Source organism: Suricata suricatta, chromosome 1 (assembly GCF_006229205.1).
Source record: "Suricata suricatta isolate VVHF042 chromosome 1, meerkat_22Aug2017_6uvM2_HiC, whole genome shotgun sequence".
NCBI lineage: Eukaryota > Metazoa > Chordata > Mammalia > Carnivora > Herpestidae > Suricata > Suricata suricatta.
Genome location: NC_043700.1, coordinates 126,481,981 through 126,499,121, shown reverse-complemented (window position 1 = coordinate 126,499,121; position 17,141 = coordinate 126,481,981). Strand labels below are relative to the sequence as shown.

Sequence of the window (17,141 nt, the reverse complement as noted above, 5' to 3'; positions counted from 1 at the left end):
TGTACAAAATTCCGGACTCCCAGAAGAAATGCAGGTATTCAGCATAAACCACATTGTTTGCTCAAACAGTTTAGACATAATGAGGCACTCTTCTGAGTTATGGAAATGGTGAGAACTTTCATAATTTAATTTCCCAGACCTCAGCCAAAGGCCAACTTCACCAGCCAGCCTGCTATATTAACTCTTTTTCTGCATTGCTAGACAGAAAATAAAGACATTTTCTCTCATGTATCATTTTATTAGGAATAAAAATCTTTCCTGATTTCCCTCTTAAAAGATTTGTGTTTCAGTACCATTAGCTAGGTTGAGTTGTGATTTATATCCTACTACAGATATCCTTCTACAGTAGACTGGGAAGTAGGTAGAATTTCCAGCCTTTATAGGGGAAGAGAGATTCTGCTAGCAAGGAATAAAAGCAGTTGGTAGGGAATATTGACACTAAATATTTTTTTTAATTCATAATGGTCAGTTCTCATATTTTTAAGGGTGAGGCTCTAAGGGAAACACTGCCTAGGAAAAATAAGTACCAAGACCACTTACTTTTAGTATGAAAGATCATAGTAGCAAATTTCCAGCTATTTAGAGTAGTTTTTATTGCATTCTAATGTGTAAGACAGATTTGTAGACATTGTTTAAAACAAAAACTTTATCAATAAGCTGAACAGGAAAACAATTCTAGATTACTCCAATTTATAAGCAAAACAAAGTAACCCCACATTGACTTCTAGGGTTGAGTGTAAAGGAAATTTTCTGTACAGTATCACAATTGTATTTTCATATAGTTTTTGTCTATGCTATTGTATAATTATGATTGATTTTCCAAAATGATGAGGTACTATTCTTCAAAAAGATCACCTTATTTATCACAAGTATTTTCATCATTACTCAGTGAAGTCGTTATCTTTTGTTTGACTTTTAAGTATTTCTTTCTCCTTTGACAGAATACTTTTGTCACAGTCAATTAAATACTTAAGTAAAACATCAGTTGAAATTATCGGATAAATTTAATCAAATTTTGAACTTTTACAATCAAAAAGCATCAGAATTCATTTCCTGATATGAAGGTTGTGTGTTGGCCATGGATTTAAACAGAATAGTCCTGTAGTGGAGAATGCAAAACTTGCATATCCAAAAATCTCAGTATTAAATGAATGGTACTAACTGCAGTAAGGATTGCTGATTTTGGAAATATCTGTAATATTAGACTACAGAGATGGAGATTTAGGTTTAAGAATGCTGAAATACCCTTCATAAATGAACAGGCTTAAAATTATGCCTAGTTTTTGAGTGAAGAAAAAACATGGTAGGAATATAATTGCACTGACTACCTAATATATAATTACTAATAAAAGTAAAATATTGTCATCCAGGTTTTGATTATTCACTAACAAGTTTGAATCTGCTACCAATATACATGGTTGGTACTATCATATATTTTAGTACAATTTGTTTTAGCTGTTTTTTTAAGATCTTAAGAATTAATTGACCTGTTATAGATTTTAAGACCAACTCTCTATGGTCTACTGATTGGAAACAAGGACTTCTGTTTTGTTGGTCTAAGTGAAATTTTAGAAGAAGGCATTTGCTATCCTAATTGCATTACTTAATATTTTAAAAGGTCTCATTTTCATGCTTGAATTTGTTTAAAAAGGAAATCTTAGATAAATATTATTTCCTTAAGTAGAAAACCAGTAAAATGTCCCATTAGTGGAAGGTAAGTGCAAAAGTTAATACCATTATGATACATGAAAACATAATAAAGTTATGAAATGTCAGCTATCATAGGAAGGCCTGCCTGCGGGCAAGGCTTCAAGCTCAAGACATGTCTCTATTTGTTAAAAGGAAGAGTAGCAAGTGAAACAAACTAGCACTAAACTCAGACGTTTCCCTGACCTAATCACAAGTATTGAAACAATTAAAAACAAAGTAACTTGCTTATTGTAGAATTCACTTTTCTAAAATTTAGCTACAGAAATTCTCTCTTTAGTTATAAGAACTACTCTTAGAAAAGCCCAACCATAAGCCAAATGTAATAATCAAGAGATGTAGAAAAGACACTTAGAAATATGGAAATGTAAATGCTGATAGGAGTTGTATTTGGGTCTCTTCTCCACTGCCCTCTTTCCACTCCTAAGAAGTGAAAGGCCTCCGATACGGAAGACTTTCAGAATTCTCTCTTCCCTATCTGTATTTTAATTCCGTTTCAGCATGTTTGCTTACTAAAACTACCAGCACTGCCTTTTTCTTCTTTAAGCTTTACTGTTGTATCAAATATTTAAAAGATCAAAGACCTTGAATTTTCTTTCTTCATCTGTAGTTAAGCTCATCTCAGCCTACTTTGCTTGTAAAAATGTAGCCTACATTCCCCTTTTCTTTATCAAATTATCATCTGTGACCTGTCATAAAGACTAAAAAATCCAGGTTTTTTTTTTCTTCACTGATATCTCAGTAGTCTAATTTTTAAAAAATAATTTGAGAACTGGAATTTTTTGAAGTTTATTTATTTATTTGGAGAGAGAGATCATGTGGGTAGAAAGGCAGAGAGAAAGGGAGAGAGAGAGAATCCCAAACAGGCTCTGCACAGATAGTGGGGTGTCCCACGTGGGCAAAGGGCTCTGACTTACAAACCATGAGATCGTGACTTAAGCTGAAACCAAGAATTGGATGCTTAATCAACTGAGCCATCCAGGCACCCCACAGTAATCTTTTAGTAAATAATATTAACATTTATTAAACAATTACTTTGTGCCCAGCACATATTCAAACTACATGTACTAACTCAACAATCTCCATTTTCAGATGAAGAAATTCACAGTGCTTGACTTCATATCTCAGCGCCACAATTTACTAGCTATATAATCTTAAGCCAGTTATTTAATCTCTGCATCTCATTTGTAACATAGTCGTAGTACCTACTTCAGGGAATTGGTGAGATAAGACAGTACTTTCTTGTGTTACTGAACAGAATTGTATAGAGCTAAATCTTCTGTTAATATACTCAGCCTACCCATTAGCTCAATTCAAAAGTCAGACCTTTCTTATTTTGTTTGTTTGGTTTGGTTTGGTTGCAGTTTGGCATCAGGGAGAAAAATATATTGTAAAACTTGTGAAGTTCTTACAATAGGACTGAAGAGTAATATACTTCATTTTAAAACCGTGTCAATCATTTAGTGTGTGTTCTTAGACAAACCTTTTCACAAAATTAAGTCTCTTTAATCAAAACACGATTTCAAATGAGATGTTTGGAATTCAAGAACTTCAAAAAGAAAAAAGAAAACTATACTTCTTAAAGAAAGCTCTTTGAGGAATGGCCTTTTGTAGTGTGTGTGGTGCCCTAATAACTTTAAACATAAAAGTGGTACTGTTCCAGGAAGAACTAAAAGTTGAGAATATGCCCAGATATTTCATCCATTTAGATATGTGAAATATTTATATAGTACAACATAGGTAATTTTGAGGGTTTCCGTCCATTTAGGCAATACCATGAATATCACATATGATATAATATAAATAACAAACCCAGAAAGTATTAAGCAGCATATTCTTTGAACCATAGTGTTCATATAAATTGAGTCACATTCTCCTTAAGTAATGAACACAGAAAATAACTCATCACTGTGCTCATTAATCAGATGCCAGTGTGTAAGTCTTGTTTCTACAGCCCAGATTACTGGAGATGAGACCTAGCCATCTGCAGATACCCTTAGCTCTCAAATTGATAAAGTCACTGCTTTGGAGGTGAGTTTAGAAATAAATGTCAAATAACTATATTACTTTGTAGCCCCAGCTCTGCTTCCCTCTAATTACCCGACTTTTTACAACTACTTGATTGCTGTTAAAGATTTCCCTCTTTTGTTTATATTTTTATTGTCTCTGGAAGTCTCTCCTGTTCACCACTAAAACACAGATGTACAACGTCACCCTCTGTCATGTAGGCTACCCACTACCTCTGACTGGATCTTGTACTGCCAGTTTCTCGCTGGCTTACTGAATTCCTTATCCTCAGAAGGCAGGCAAAAGCCAGCCTGGGCTACACATGTGGAGTTCAAACTGCAAGCTATGAATGTAAACAGAAAATTATTTATTTAGGAGTGTGATCACTTTAACAGAGGATCGAAAACTCAACATTTACAACAGGCAACAGAAAATCTAAATTTTTTAAAAATTTTAATCTCTACTTTCAAAGAAATTGTCCTTAAGTATAATCTTGTCTTTACCTTACAAATTTTAAATGGGTTCAATTCCACCCTCAGGTCCTTAAGATTATGTCAAAGTGTGGTCCCTAAGGTAATAGAATTTCTTATAATGCTAGTAAGCCCTTTTAATGAAATAGATGTTCACAATCCCTTAACTGAAATTCTAGAAAAAGCAAAAATGTTTTGTAACTCTTTTGAAGGCGATTTTGACCTGAGCTTTGTTGGTGACAAAACCTGACTTGACCTGAGACTATTTATAGTTTTTATTTATCCTACTTAGTATGAACATTAGTAAGTTTGCTACAGAAATGTGAATGTATTGGGTTACTGGATGCTGATCCAGATCTTTGCTGGAAATGTTTCATAATATACAGTATAAACACTGTGTTAGTTTTCTGAAATCCGAGAAACTCATTATTAAAGCACAACTGGTCCAGAGTTTCATGTAAATGGTTGGGAACCTGTGTATAAATATATGTAAGAGATAGAAGAAAACTAGACTTTTTTTTCCTGATTCTTTTAATGTTCCTTTGTCACTCATTTTCTTTCTCCCCATTCTCTCCTCTTCTTTCCTTCCTCTTTCTAATAAACATTTGAAAATTATAATCTAACCAGCAATATCCAATGTGCTAGGAGTTCTATTTGTAATATATGTATATATATTTTTTTAACATTTTATTTTTTTTACGTAATCTGTACACCAATATGGGGCTCAAACTTAACAAACCTGAGATCAAGAGTCATGTGTTCTACCGACTAGCCAGCTAGGCACCCCCCCTTAATACATTTTAATTGACGTTTATAAGTTTTGTCATTTATCATTTATAATGGAATTCATAACAGAAACTAAAAAAAAAAAAAAAAAAACTATTCTTTTGTAAAATTTTTGATTTGTTTCCAAAAGGTCATTTAAGTTAATGTTGCAACCCTGTTATTAGGTCATTTTATTTTCTTCCATCTCAATTGCACATTGGGTAATAACCACACAGGATAATAAAATTCTGTTGAATTTATCTTTGGACTGATACAGCATGAGAACTATGGCAGTTGCCCTATTCCATATCCTGTAGACTAGTCTAAACATAAATTATAATTGTTATTTTTTATCATTTATTTTAGCATAGATTATTTATTTATTTATTATTTTTTTGCTGATGCTAGTAAAGACTAACCCTTCAAAAACAGATACTGCATTTTAATATAAAGAGCAAAAGTGAACCAGACAGCACCTTCAACACATCACTTGGAAATCTCCGTTGCCATATATCCAGCTGTGTCACTGATAAGGTCTGCTTTTCATAGAACTACAGGACACAATGTTGCCAAGCTTTCCTACATAACAAGGATTCTCGTTATTCCAGTTTCTAATAGAAGCATACCCCATTTTGTTGTACTTCATTTTATTGCACTTTGCACATACTCCTTTTTTTTTTTTTTTTTTTTTTTTTTACAAATTGAAGGTTTGTGCCAAGTCTGCCTTGAGCCAGTCTTTTGGTGCCATTTTTCTAACAGTATTTGCTTACTTCATGTCTTGGTGTCACATTTTAGTAATCTTGTAGTATATCACATCTTAAGTTATTTTCTTAAGTAATCTTTGATGTTACTCTTGTAATGTTTTGGGGTGCCACAAATTGTGCCAATATAAGATGGTGGATCAATAAATGTTGCACATACTCTGGCTACTCCGCCAACTGGCTGTTACCCCATCTCTCTCCCTCTCCTCAGGGCTCCCTATTCCCTGAGATAGAACAATATTGAAATTAGGTTAATTAATTACCCTACAATGGCCTTTAAGTGTTCAAGTTTTTAAAAAGAAGAATCCTATGTTTCTTTAAATCAAAAGGTAAAAGTGATTGGGGCACTTAGGTGGCTCAGTCAATTGAGCGTCTGATTTCGGCTCAGGTCATGATCTCACTGCTCTTGGGTTTGAGCCTCGCTTCGGGCTCTGTGCTGGCAGCTCAGAGCATGGAGCCTGCTTCAGATTCTGCGTCTCCCCCTCTCTCTGTTCCTCCCTTGCTCATGCTCTGTCTCTGTCTGTTTCTCAATAATAAATAAATGTTAAAGAACTAAAAAAAAAAAAAGCCAAAAGTGATTAAGCTAAATGAGGAAGGAATGTCAAAGGCAAAGATAGGCCAAAAGCTAAGTCTCTTGTGCCAAACACTTAACCAGGTTGTAAATGCAAAGGAAAAGTTCTTGAAGGAAATTAAAAGTGCTGCTCTAGTGAACACAGGAATGATAAGAAAGTGAAACATTGCTGATAATGGAGAAAGTTTTAGTCACCTGGATAGAAGATCAAACCAGTTACACAACATTCCCTTAAACCACAGCCTAATCCAGAACATGGCCTCAATTCTCTCCAATTCTCTGTAGGCAAAGAGTGGTGAGGATTCTGAAGAAGAAAGTTGGAAGCTAGCAGAGGTTCATGAGGTTTAAGAAAAGAAGCTGCCCTATAACTTAAAATGCAAAGTGATGTAGCAAATACTAATGTAGAAACTGTGGCAAGTCATCCAGAAGATCTAGCTAAGGAGATTACTGAAGGTGGCTTCACTAAGTGGATTTTCAAGGTAGACAAAACAGACTTCTACTGGAAGAAGATTTCATCTGGAACTTTCATAGCTAGAGAGGAACAGTCAATGCCTGACTTCAAAGCTTCGAAGAACAGGCTGACTCTCTTGTTAGGGGCCTAATGCCACTGGTGACTTTAAGTAGAAGCCAGTGTTCATTGACCATTCTGAAAATCCTAGGGCCCTTAAAAATTAGAAATCTAATCTGCCTGTACTTTAAATGAAACAACAAAACATGGATGAGAGCAACTCACTTTACAAAATGGTTTACTGAGTATCTAAGCCCTCTGTTGAGACCTACTTGCTCAGGAAAAAAGATTTCCTTTCAAAATATCACTGCTCATTGATAGCGGACCTGGCCACCCAAGAGCTTTGATAGAGATGTAGATTAATGTTGTTTTCATAACTGCTGACATAATATCCATTCTGCAGCCCATTAATCAAGGAGTGATTGTGACTTTCAAGTCTGATTATTTAAGAAATACATTGTATAAAGCTTATAACTGCCATGGACAGTGATTTCTCTTATGGATCTGGGAAAATACATTGAAAACCTTCTGGAAAGTATTCACCTTTCTAGATGACATTAAAATCATTCATGATTCATGGGAAGAGATCAAAACATCAACATCAAGTTTGGAAGAAGTTGATTTCAACCCTAATGGATGACTGTGAGGGGTGCAAGTGGAGGAAGTAACTGCAGTTGTAGTGGGAATAGCAAGAGAACTAGAATCTTAAGTGGAACCTGAATTGTTGCAATCTCATGACAAAACTTTAACAGAGGGGGAATTATGCTTCTTATAGATAAGCAACAAAAGTGGTTCCTTGAGAAAGAATCTACTGGTGAAGATGCTGTGAAGATTGTCAAAATGACAGCAAAGTATTTAGAATATTACATAAACATAGTTAAAAAGGCAGCAACAGGATTTAAGAGGATTGACTCCAGTGCTATCAAACGGCATTACGTGTACAGAAAAATCATTTGTGAAAGGAAGAATCCATCAATAGGGCAAATTTCACTGTTGTCTTATTTAAGAAACTGCCACAGTCACCCCAACCATTAGCAACCACCCCCTTGATCAGTCAGCAGCCATCATTATCAAGGCAAGATTCTCTACCAGCAAAAAGATTACAACTCACTGAAAGTTCAGATGGCAGTTAGCACTTTTTTAAGCAATAAAAATTTTAAGTTAAGGGACTTTTAGACCTAATACTGTTGTATACTTAATAGACTATAGTTTAAACGTAACTTTTATCTGCACTGGGAAACCAAAGATGTCATTTGACTTGTTTTATTTCAATATTTACTTTATCATGGTGGTCTGGAACTAAACCTGCATTATCTCTGAGGTATGCCTATAACGTGTTCCTCATTTCCTTCGGAGTCCTCACCAGCAGCATCCAGATTAAGACCAGATGTCTATTAAAAATCTATTCAGTGTAAGTTAGTCTTTCCCTATCACGCTTCTCAAAATTCTTGTAGTTTCTGCCCAGTGTCTAATTCCAAAACCATTCTTACATTTTTATTGTTAATAGAGCATCCCACATTCAAGTACCACAATCTGTGTTAGTTTTCTGTTGCTGTGTAACAGATTACAAGTTTAAAATTAGCAGCTTAAAGCAACATAAATTTATGATTTTACATTTCTTACTGGGCAGGAGTCTGGGTACAGATTTGCTGGTTCCCCTTTTCAGGATATCACCAGACTGAAATCAAGGTGTCATGGGACTACAGTATCATTTGAGGCTGAGTCCTATGCGAAAGTCACTGGTTATTGTTAGAATTCAGTTCCTGTGACTGTAGGACCATTTTCTTTCTTGGGTGTAGTGCGCTGTCCGCTCCTAAAGGCCACCACCCTTTGCTCTTGCTGTGTCTGCTACGTAGGCATTCGTAACATGAATGTTGTAGCAATCTCAAAGTTCTGCCTACCAAACTAATTTATTACAATATAAAGGACAAATATGACTTTTTTCTTAGGTTTTTATGCTTTATGCATATTGTTTTCCTTTAGTGGCTGCCCACTCTGATACATTTTAAGTCTACGTTTCTTGAGGAGGCCTAGCAAATACTCTAAAGCAATAATCTTAGCAAGAGTCAGTAGGTGGGGAGGAGGGGTGATCCAGAAAGGCAGTTCTCAAAATTGAAATGCTACAGTACACTACATTACTTTCTGTTGGTACCTCCAACAGAAAGTACACTACAGTACACTACATTACTTTCTGTTGGTACCTCCTAGTTGGTGAGAAGAAATGTAGCCTTGAAATTAGGGATTTTCTTTTCCATTTTACATTTCTCTTAAGTTTAAATGACATAGAAGAATTCCAGAGTTTTTCTTCTTGTTTTTTGAAGCTTTTCTCTGAAAGCAGGGAACAGGCATATATGATTTCTGTTTAGATAAGTGGTTGACATGAGCCAGAGGCCCAGAAAGGCAGTTTAGACTTGTGTTTGTTTTGGTTTCTCTTCTCTCACTGGAAAAGTGTAATGGAAAAGTTGACAAATATTAAGCATTATTCCAACTTCTATAAAAATGTTTAGACACATGCTGTTTTCTATCTTGAGGCAACATCTAATTAAAACTTAACTGAGTTTTATCTCTTTTTCTTCTTAAAATCCCAATTCTTCCTTAGTCTTTCCTAACTATGTTAGGCAATAATTTTTTTCTCTATTACCTGATCTATCTATACCTGTACCCTAATGGAAAGAAATAGTAATGCATGTATTTAATTAGCTTTTATTCTTCTAGAGTTATAATAGTGCTTTTATTGTTTCCACTTTGTTTATATCTGTCTTGGTGTTGACCATTCTGGATTAATAGATAAAAGAATTATTTTATCATTTTGGATTTAAGTGCTTTAGGAAATTAGAAGTTGAGAGAAAAACAAGGCCTTGCCATCTTGAATAATGGGTTTTTAAAACAATTGTGTTACCAGTTCACAAATTATAATTTTATAATATCGAAGTCACATGACATCTTAGATACGCTTTGGCTGTTTGAGGAGGGAAGATCTTAGACTTTAGCCAAGAATTTGGATTCTTTAGCCTTACAGATTTTTTTATTTTTTTATGGGAGAAGTTAACTTTTAGAAAACACATCTCTTTTGTTTTTTGTTTTCTCACAGCATGTTTTACCTGAAGTTGGGGCTTGGTTTTTTTGACAGTAAAAAACATTCAGACTGCTTCATGGGACAAAGAAAGGCAGTGCTGTCTTGCTTTTGTCAGGTTTAGTTAGTTTTTTCTCTTGTAAACAGCGTTGTTGAGGCATAATTGACATGTATGATAAGCTGTACATATTAAAGTGTACAGTTCGGTATGCATACATATGAAATACATATGCATCGGTGAAACCATCATCACAGCAAAGGTAGTGAACACATCCATCATCCCCATTTTCTCATGTCCCTTTGTAATCACTACCACAGGCTTCTCCACAGGGCAGTGTCGTCCTCAGGCAACTGAACTGCTTTCTCTAGCTATATATAAATTAGTTGGCATTTTCTATAATTTTTTACATATGTAATCATAAGTCATGTAATTTTTTTTGTCTAGCTTACATAATTATTTTGAGATGTCCCATGTATCAATAAAAGTTCATTCCTCTTTATTGCTGATTAATAATCCATTGTGGAAATAAACTAAAATCTGTTTATTCATTCACTTGTTGATAGACATTTGGCTGTTACAAATAAAGCTGCAATGAAGATTTGCATATATGTCTTCATATACATACGTGGTTTAATTTCTATTGGATAAATACCTTGGAGTGCAATGACTTAGACCATATGGTTGGCTTAAATTTAATTTTTTTAAGAAACTTTTAACAAATATTTTTCCAAAGGGTACCATTTTACATTCCCATTAGCAGTGTTCCAGTTCCTCATCATCTTTGTCAATATTCAGTATGGACAGTTTTTTCATTTTAGCCTTTCTGATAACTATGTAACAGTGTCTCATTAATTTTCATTTTCCTAATAACAAATGAAGTTGAACGTCTTTTCATGTGCTTATTTGCCATCCGTATATTTTCTTTGACAAATGTGTATTCAAATCTTTTGCCTATTTATTTTTTTTAAAGGGATTGTCTTCCCTTTATTGACTTCTGACAATGCTTTATGTATTCTGGATAAAAAGTCTTTTCAGTTATGTGATCTGCAAATATTTCCCTTTAACTTGTGGCTTTTGTTTTTCATTTAATAGTCCTTTTCAAGAAGTAGAGGTTTCAATTTTGATAGTTTCTAATTTGTCACTATTTTCCTTCTAAAGATCAAATATTTGGTATTGTATCTAAGAAAACTTTGTCTATCGCTTCTCAGCCTTTTGGCTAAGATCAAGTGTAAGAAAACTTTGTCTAACCCAGGATGATTTTCTCCCAACCTTTGAAAAAGTGGCCGCTGGGGTATTATTGTATGCAAAAAAGATTATTAAAATTATTTTTAGACTCTTCATTAAATTAAAAATTCTGAAAACCTAGTTCTTAAGCTTCTAAGGTCAATTTAATTATATTATTGTAGAAAAATGTAAGTCACTTTCAAGGAGTTATTTAATTGGGTATATAATTTTCAATCTCTTAATTAAATGTTTTTAAATATTTTAAACTGCATTCATTTAATTTAAAGTAATTTTTAAAAAATCAGTTGTCTCACTGACAAAAAATATCCTCCTGATTATTTAAATAAATCTGATGAATGAAAACTTACAAGTATGCTGATTTAAGTTTTTTTATGTTTCAGTGGTATTTGATACTTCTTTTGATACATTTTAAAATATGAGTCTGAACTCACTTTTTCAGTTAAATTATTTAAATTGATATCAAAGACCATATCTATTATTCTAACTGACCTAATTCTCCTAAACATTAGAGACAGCTAAAATACCAAATATGTACATATTCTTTAATTTTAAAAAATACTGTTATATGGGCTTGCATCTCTTAATCTTTTATGAACTTCATTGTGAATCTTTTGGGTCAAAAGATACTTATAATTTTGGAGGTTGCTTTCTCAACTCATTATGACTTTTTTTTCTTTTTTTTATATTTACTTTTTTTTTTAAAGAAGTGTCCAGTTTATTTTTTTTTAATGTTTTTTATTTACTTTTGATACAGAAAGAGACAGAGCATGAGAGGGGGAGGGGCAGAGAGAGAGGGAGACACAGAATCTGAAGCAGCTCCAGGCTCTGAGCTTATCAGCAGAGCCCAGTGTGGGGCTCGAACCCATGAACATGAGATTATGACCTGAGCTGAAGTCGGAGGCTTAGCTGACTGAGCCACCCAGGCGCCCCCCCCCCTTTTTTTTTTTTTTAAAGAGAGAGCTTGAGCGAGCAGGGGAGAGAAGGAAAGAGAGAATCCCAAGCAGGTTGTGCACTGTCAGCTTGATCCCACAAACTGTGAGATCGTTACCTAAGCTGAAATTAAGAGTTAGATGCTTAGCCAACAAAGCCATACAGGTGCCCCTCATGGTTTCTTAATCACCAAAGAAGTCCTTAGCTAGGATGGTAGGTGGATCTTTGCCCAAAACTAGTGGCACACACAGAGTTCTATTTTATAGTTGCTTTGATTCTTAGAATAGGGTAGTCTTATAGCCGTGTTTCCTTAGAATCAACTTAAACACACATAATTCATTAGTCTAACCCCAGACGGGTTGTTACATGACTTGATTGGATTCAGTTAATCTGTTTACTATTTCAATCTTTTTGGAATCACTTTTCTATGCTTCCTATTTTTGAGTGCCACAAATCCCTCAGGATTAAAATGACATCTGTTAGAATCCTTTTGTGGCTTGTCTGACTGGGCACAGTTTTAAGGTCATGACCTAATACTTGTGTAAAAAACACAAATAATTCTGGTTATGTAATATAATTAATTTTTCTTATTTGAAAGTCTTCCCTTAAGCTTCGTTATCATGTAGCCTACCAAGTTCAAGGAAACAAAAGTGAATAATACAGTTATGTTTATTGTAAACCAGAACCTCTTTGATAGTAAAATAGTGCTAGTCATTCATCTGTACCCCCAAGTTATCTAGTTCTGTGTCTAAAGGAAACAACTGAAATAATACACTTTTAAGAATTTTTGTAACAAATTGCTTCCATCTTCTATTGGTTGACTCAAGCTATTTTTCCTCCACTTTTCTTTTTTGCATTCTTTTACTTCTGCATTTCAGTCCCTTGTTTTATCTTCTTTCAGAGCTAATGATGTGGAAAGCCACAGTAAAGGTGAATAAAAATAGAGAAAAATGATAAGGATAATGATGGCAATTGCCAAGCATGGTGATGGTAGACAATTTAAGGTATAGTGTTGCTGTTTGATTTTTAGAAAACTGCTTTATCAGTACATTAAGTTTGGAGACAGGGTGATTTGAGGAGTGAGACAATTTTAAAAACTCTTAAGCTTTTCTAGCAAACTATGAATTAAAAATATTCCACACTTGATCTTAGCCAAAAGGCCGAGAAGTGATAAAAATGTTCAAATCTATTTTGTTATCTAGATAATATTGCTTTAAAAAATAGTGTTCCTTATATGATTTGGAGTTTTAACAAGTTCCAACTGGAGATGTATAGAGATCCTAGTTCACTGAATAGACAAACACTGTTCCATAAGAACTAACAGAGGACTAGTAAAATATAATTCAGCCTGATTGAGTCAAGTAATGAAGTATAGTTAGTAATCTTTATAAGACAAATCAAGTGCTGAAAAATTCTATTGTTTGAGAAGTTACTTTTACTTTTTCATTTTCTTATAGGAAATAATTATATATTTATTATGGTTATTTTATTTTCCTTTTTTGTTTTTAATTTAAATTTTAGTTAACAAAGAGTGCAATATTGGTGCCAGGAGTAGAATTCCGTGATTCATCACTTACATGGAACACCCAGTGCTCGTCACAACAAATGCTTTTTGTAGTGCCCACCAAACGTCTGGCCTATCTCCTACCACCGCCCCCATCAACCTGTAGTTTGTCTTCTGTTATTAAGAGTCTCTTGTGGATTGTTTCTCTCTCTTTTATGCCCCTTTCCCACATGTTCATCTGTTTTGTTCCTTAAATTTCACATATAAGTGAAATTACATGGTAATTGTCTTTCTCTGATTGACTTATTTCACTTCGCCTGATACATTCTAACTCCATCCACATCATTGCAAAAGGCAAGATTTTATTCTTTTTGTTTGATGGCTGAGTAATATTCCATATACACCACATCTTCTTAATCTGTTCATTAGTCAACGGACTTTTAGGCTTTCTCCATAGCTGTTGTTGAAGAAAATAATATTTTCAAAACAAACTTCTTTAAAAACAAGTATAAACCTGTATCTTAAGTTGTAGGACTTTGTATGTGATACAGATCATTTGCTTTACCATGGAATGCATAAAGTATAATCATAAGAAACATATTTCATCTACCACCTTCCTACTCTCCTTCCTTCCTTCTTTCCTTCCTTTTTTCCTTCCTTCCTTTCATGAGGGAAGTTCTTCTCTTGCATCTGTGTAGAAATTCAGGTCTAATTCCCTCCTTATTGTCACTTAAGTACTGCAGTCACTCTCATTGAAAACAATGTCAATTCCATAATTAAAAATGCTTAGTCAGTATATTAATCAACACTTCAGTCTTCATTCAAAGCGATTCCCTCCCATAGCTACAGTTAGCTATAGGTGGGAGGCAGTGTGCTTATCTTCTCTTTTTGTTATTTATCTCCTTATCCACTTGCAAGTTGCTTTATCTGACCCCATTAGGATTTAAACTGGAGGAAGGAAGAAAGAGAAGCAAACAATGTTTTGCCTAACTTGTAACTCTTTTTGAACTTGCTATGTTTCTCTTGTGCTTTTGTGTGTTCTTCAGAGAACTTCACTGGAGCTGTACTTTCTGTGACACATCAAAATATGATCTCTCCTACTAACCAGTACCTAATTCTTTTTCCTCTTCCTTCTCCTTTTCCTATTTTCCTACTCCCTCATCCTTCCTGTTCATCCCTCACGCCCCTCTCGCACCTTTCCTTTTTTGGTGGTACTCTGGGAACCAGAAGAGGTATTCTAGCTAGGATTGCTTTTTATAGACAGCTTTACTGAGATATAATTGGCATACCATAAAATTGACCCTTATAAACTCTACCTTCAGTGTTTTTTAGTATAGGACAGAGTTGAGCAACAATTGCCACAACCTAAATTTCATAACATTTTCATCATCTGGGTAGAATTTTGTTAGCTCCAAGCTGTTTACACCCCATCCCAAATACAGCATGCTTCCTGAGTCTTGTGTGCTCTCTCCTCTCTGGCCACTGTCTCAGGGTGATAGCCCAAATCTGTAGATTTCTGAAGTATCGGGCACCAGTCTATGGTGTCCTCCTTACAGCCAGCTCCCTAACACTGAGAAAGCACTCCTGGGGCTGCCACTGAGGCCTCTTTTGCCAGCTAGATGTTAAACAGAGGCACCTTCCTACTCCTATGTGGGGGGAGACATGAAAATCAGTACAACTATCTTCAAAGAAATTATTCATCTGCAATGTTCTCTGTACTCTTTATACCTTATATGTAGGCTTTAGAGCTATCTGGCCAGTTCTCAGACACATTACTTTGGGAATTTGCTGCAGGGCTGATTCCTAATGGTATTTTGATGCATCTGTTGAAACTTCCAGTTCAATAGAGTATTTTATGTAGAAGAGAGTAACTCCTATCTCTTAGAAAGGAATGAAGCTTATTATTTAAAAAAATAAATATGCTCTTATTTAATAAAGTGAATAAGAAACTGGGAGTGTTTTTGGGGGGAGGGTGTCTGAATAAGTATAAACTCTTCTGTACAAGCTAAATAAAAATGCCTTCGGTTTTTTCCTAAGCAGTATCTTCTGTCTTCCCTTTTAACTACCACATTGTGCATTTAAGTACACACCCCTCAATGTAGACTTTAAGCATAAAATTCTGTAGTAAATATTTGAAAAGAAAAGTAACAAGACAAGACTGGCCTCATTTGTAGCTGGAGTTCCTATTTTTCAGTCTGGGTTAAAGTATCACGAAAGTAATTTAAAAGAAAATATTAGCTATTCTTGTTAGTTGAGTAAACAAATCAACTTTTGTCTAAAACAGCTGTTTTCTGTAGGTTAATTTAAAAATTTAATGAAGGATATAACTACAGAAAATAAATGTTTAACATTTTGCACTCCCTCTAGCTTCATTGCTAGATCCATCTGCTTCTGACTACCAGTGGATATACATTATGCTCAAATTGGTTTGGGTAGAAATCTTAGTGATCGTTGTAAGGAATAATTTTCTTTTCAAGGAATGTCAATGTAGGAATCTTTATATATGATGATGTCACCCCCCCCCAAAATGAAATAGAATTAGTGAGGCCCATAGAAAACCTTAAAATTTATCAATATATCACCTACTTAATTTAATGCCATTGAAAACAATTAACCCTACAAAAAACGTCACCACAGAGGGAACTTCCTGCTTTTTTGTTAATTCAGCTTCTACAGTTAGATTATGAAGAATGTTTACAAGAATAACCCTTTTCCCTGTCATAGCCACCCCAAAATGGCATTGTTGTTGATATTATTATTATTATTATTATTATTATTATTATCATTCCCATCTCACAGATGGAAAACTGAGGTTTAGAGGTGAAATGGCTTTACTAGAGGCAAATGGTAAGTTGAAAGCAAAGCTGGGTCTGGAAGGAGTTAAGTACATCAGTGCAAAATGTATCATTATACTGTATATATTGAAGATGGAGAAATCAATTAGTGAACAGAAAAAATGTGTTCTGTCTTATTTCAACTTCACGCACCATGACTGTAGGAGCTCTTCTCTACCCTTTTCTACCTGGAATGGGTAGCATAAAGCCTGGAACTATGCTCTGATTTAATCGTCCACACTATGGTGCCTCCTGATACCTTGAAGTCTCTTTCTTCTGCCATGAAATAGTCACCACCTATTTTCTAGTTCAGGCTCTGAAGACCCTGTTGGGCTAGGGCAAGTAGTTATTTTGAGATTTTTTCCCCCCTCTAATTCCTTTATCCTTCATGAGTTTAGATTAAAGGCCATATTGAGAAATTAGGTAGAAAGGAACCTCAGTCTCTCATCACTGATGTAGAACTTTCTTCACTATGAGTGCAGTGTAAGTTGCTGACATGTAGCTCATCTGTTACCTTTGTTTCTTAGGTAATATGCACGTGTCACTAGCTGAGGCCCTGGAGGTTCGGGGTGGACCACTGCAGGAGGAAGAAATATGGGCCGTATTAAATCAAAGTGCTGAAAGTCTCCAAGAATTATTCAGAAAAGGTAAGTCTTTTTGTCTTTTCCTTTTTTTTTTTTAAACAGATAGCTAAAAAGGGAAAAGTATAGAAGAAATACTTTCTCTTCTCTTTCTTTGGGCTAAAAAAAGCTCACATCTTGTCTA

General features: G+C 34.6%; 1 protein-coding gene across 1 annotated transcript in view; it reads left to right on the top strand.

Moving 5' to 3' along the window:
- The window catches only part of PTPN13 (protein tyrosine phosphatase non-receptor type 13), a 189,152-nt gene that overhangs the window by 21,573 nt on the left and 150,438 nt on the right, over window positions 1-17,141 (top strand). Inside the window, exon 2 of the mRNA XM_029943587.1 lies at window positions 16,904-17,023. Within this exon, the coding sequence (XP_029799447.1) occupies window positions 16,904-17,023 (120 nt within the window). The remainder of the gene's footprint in view (window positions 1-16,903; window positions 17,024-17,141) is intronic.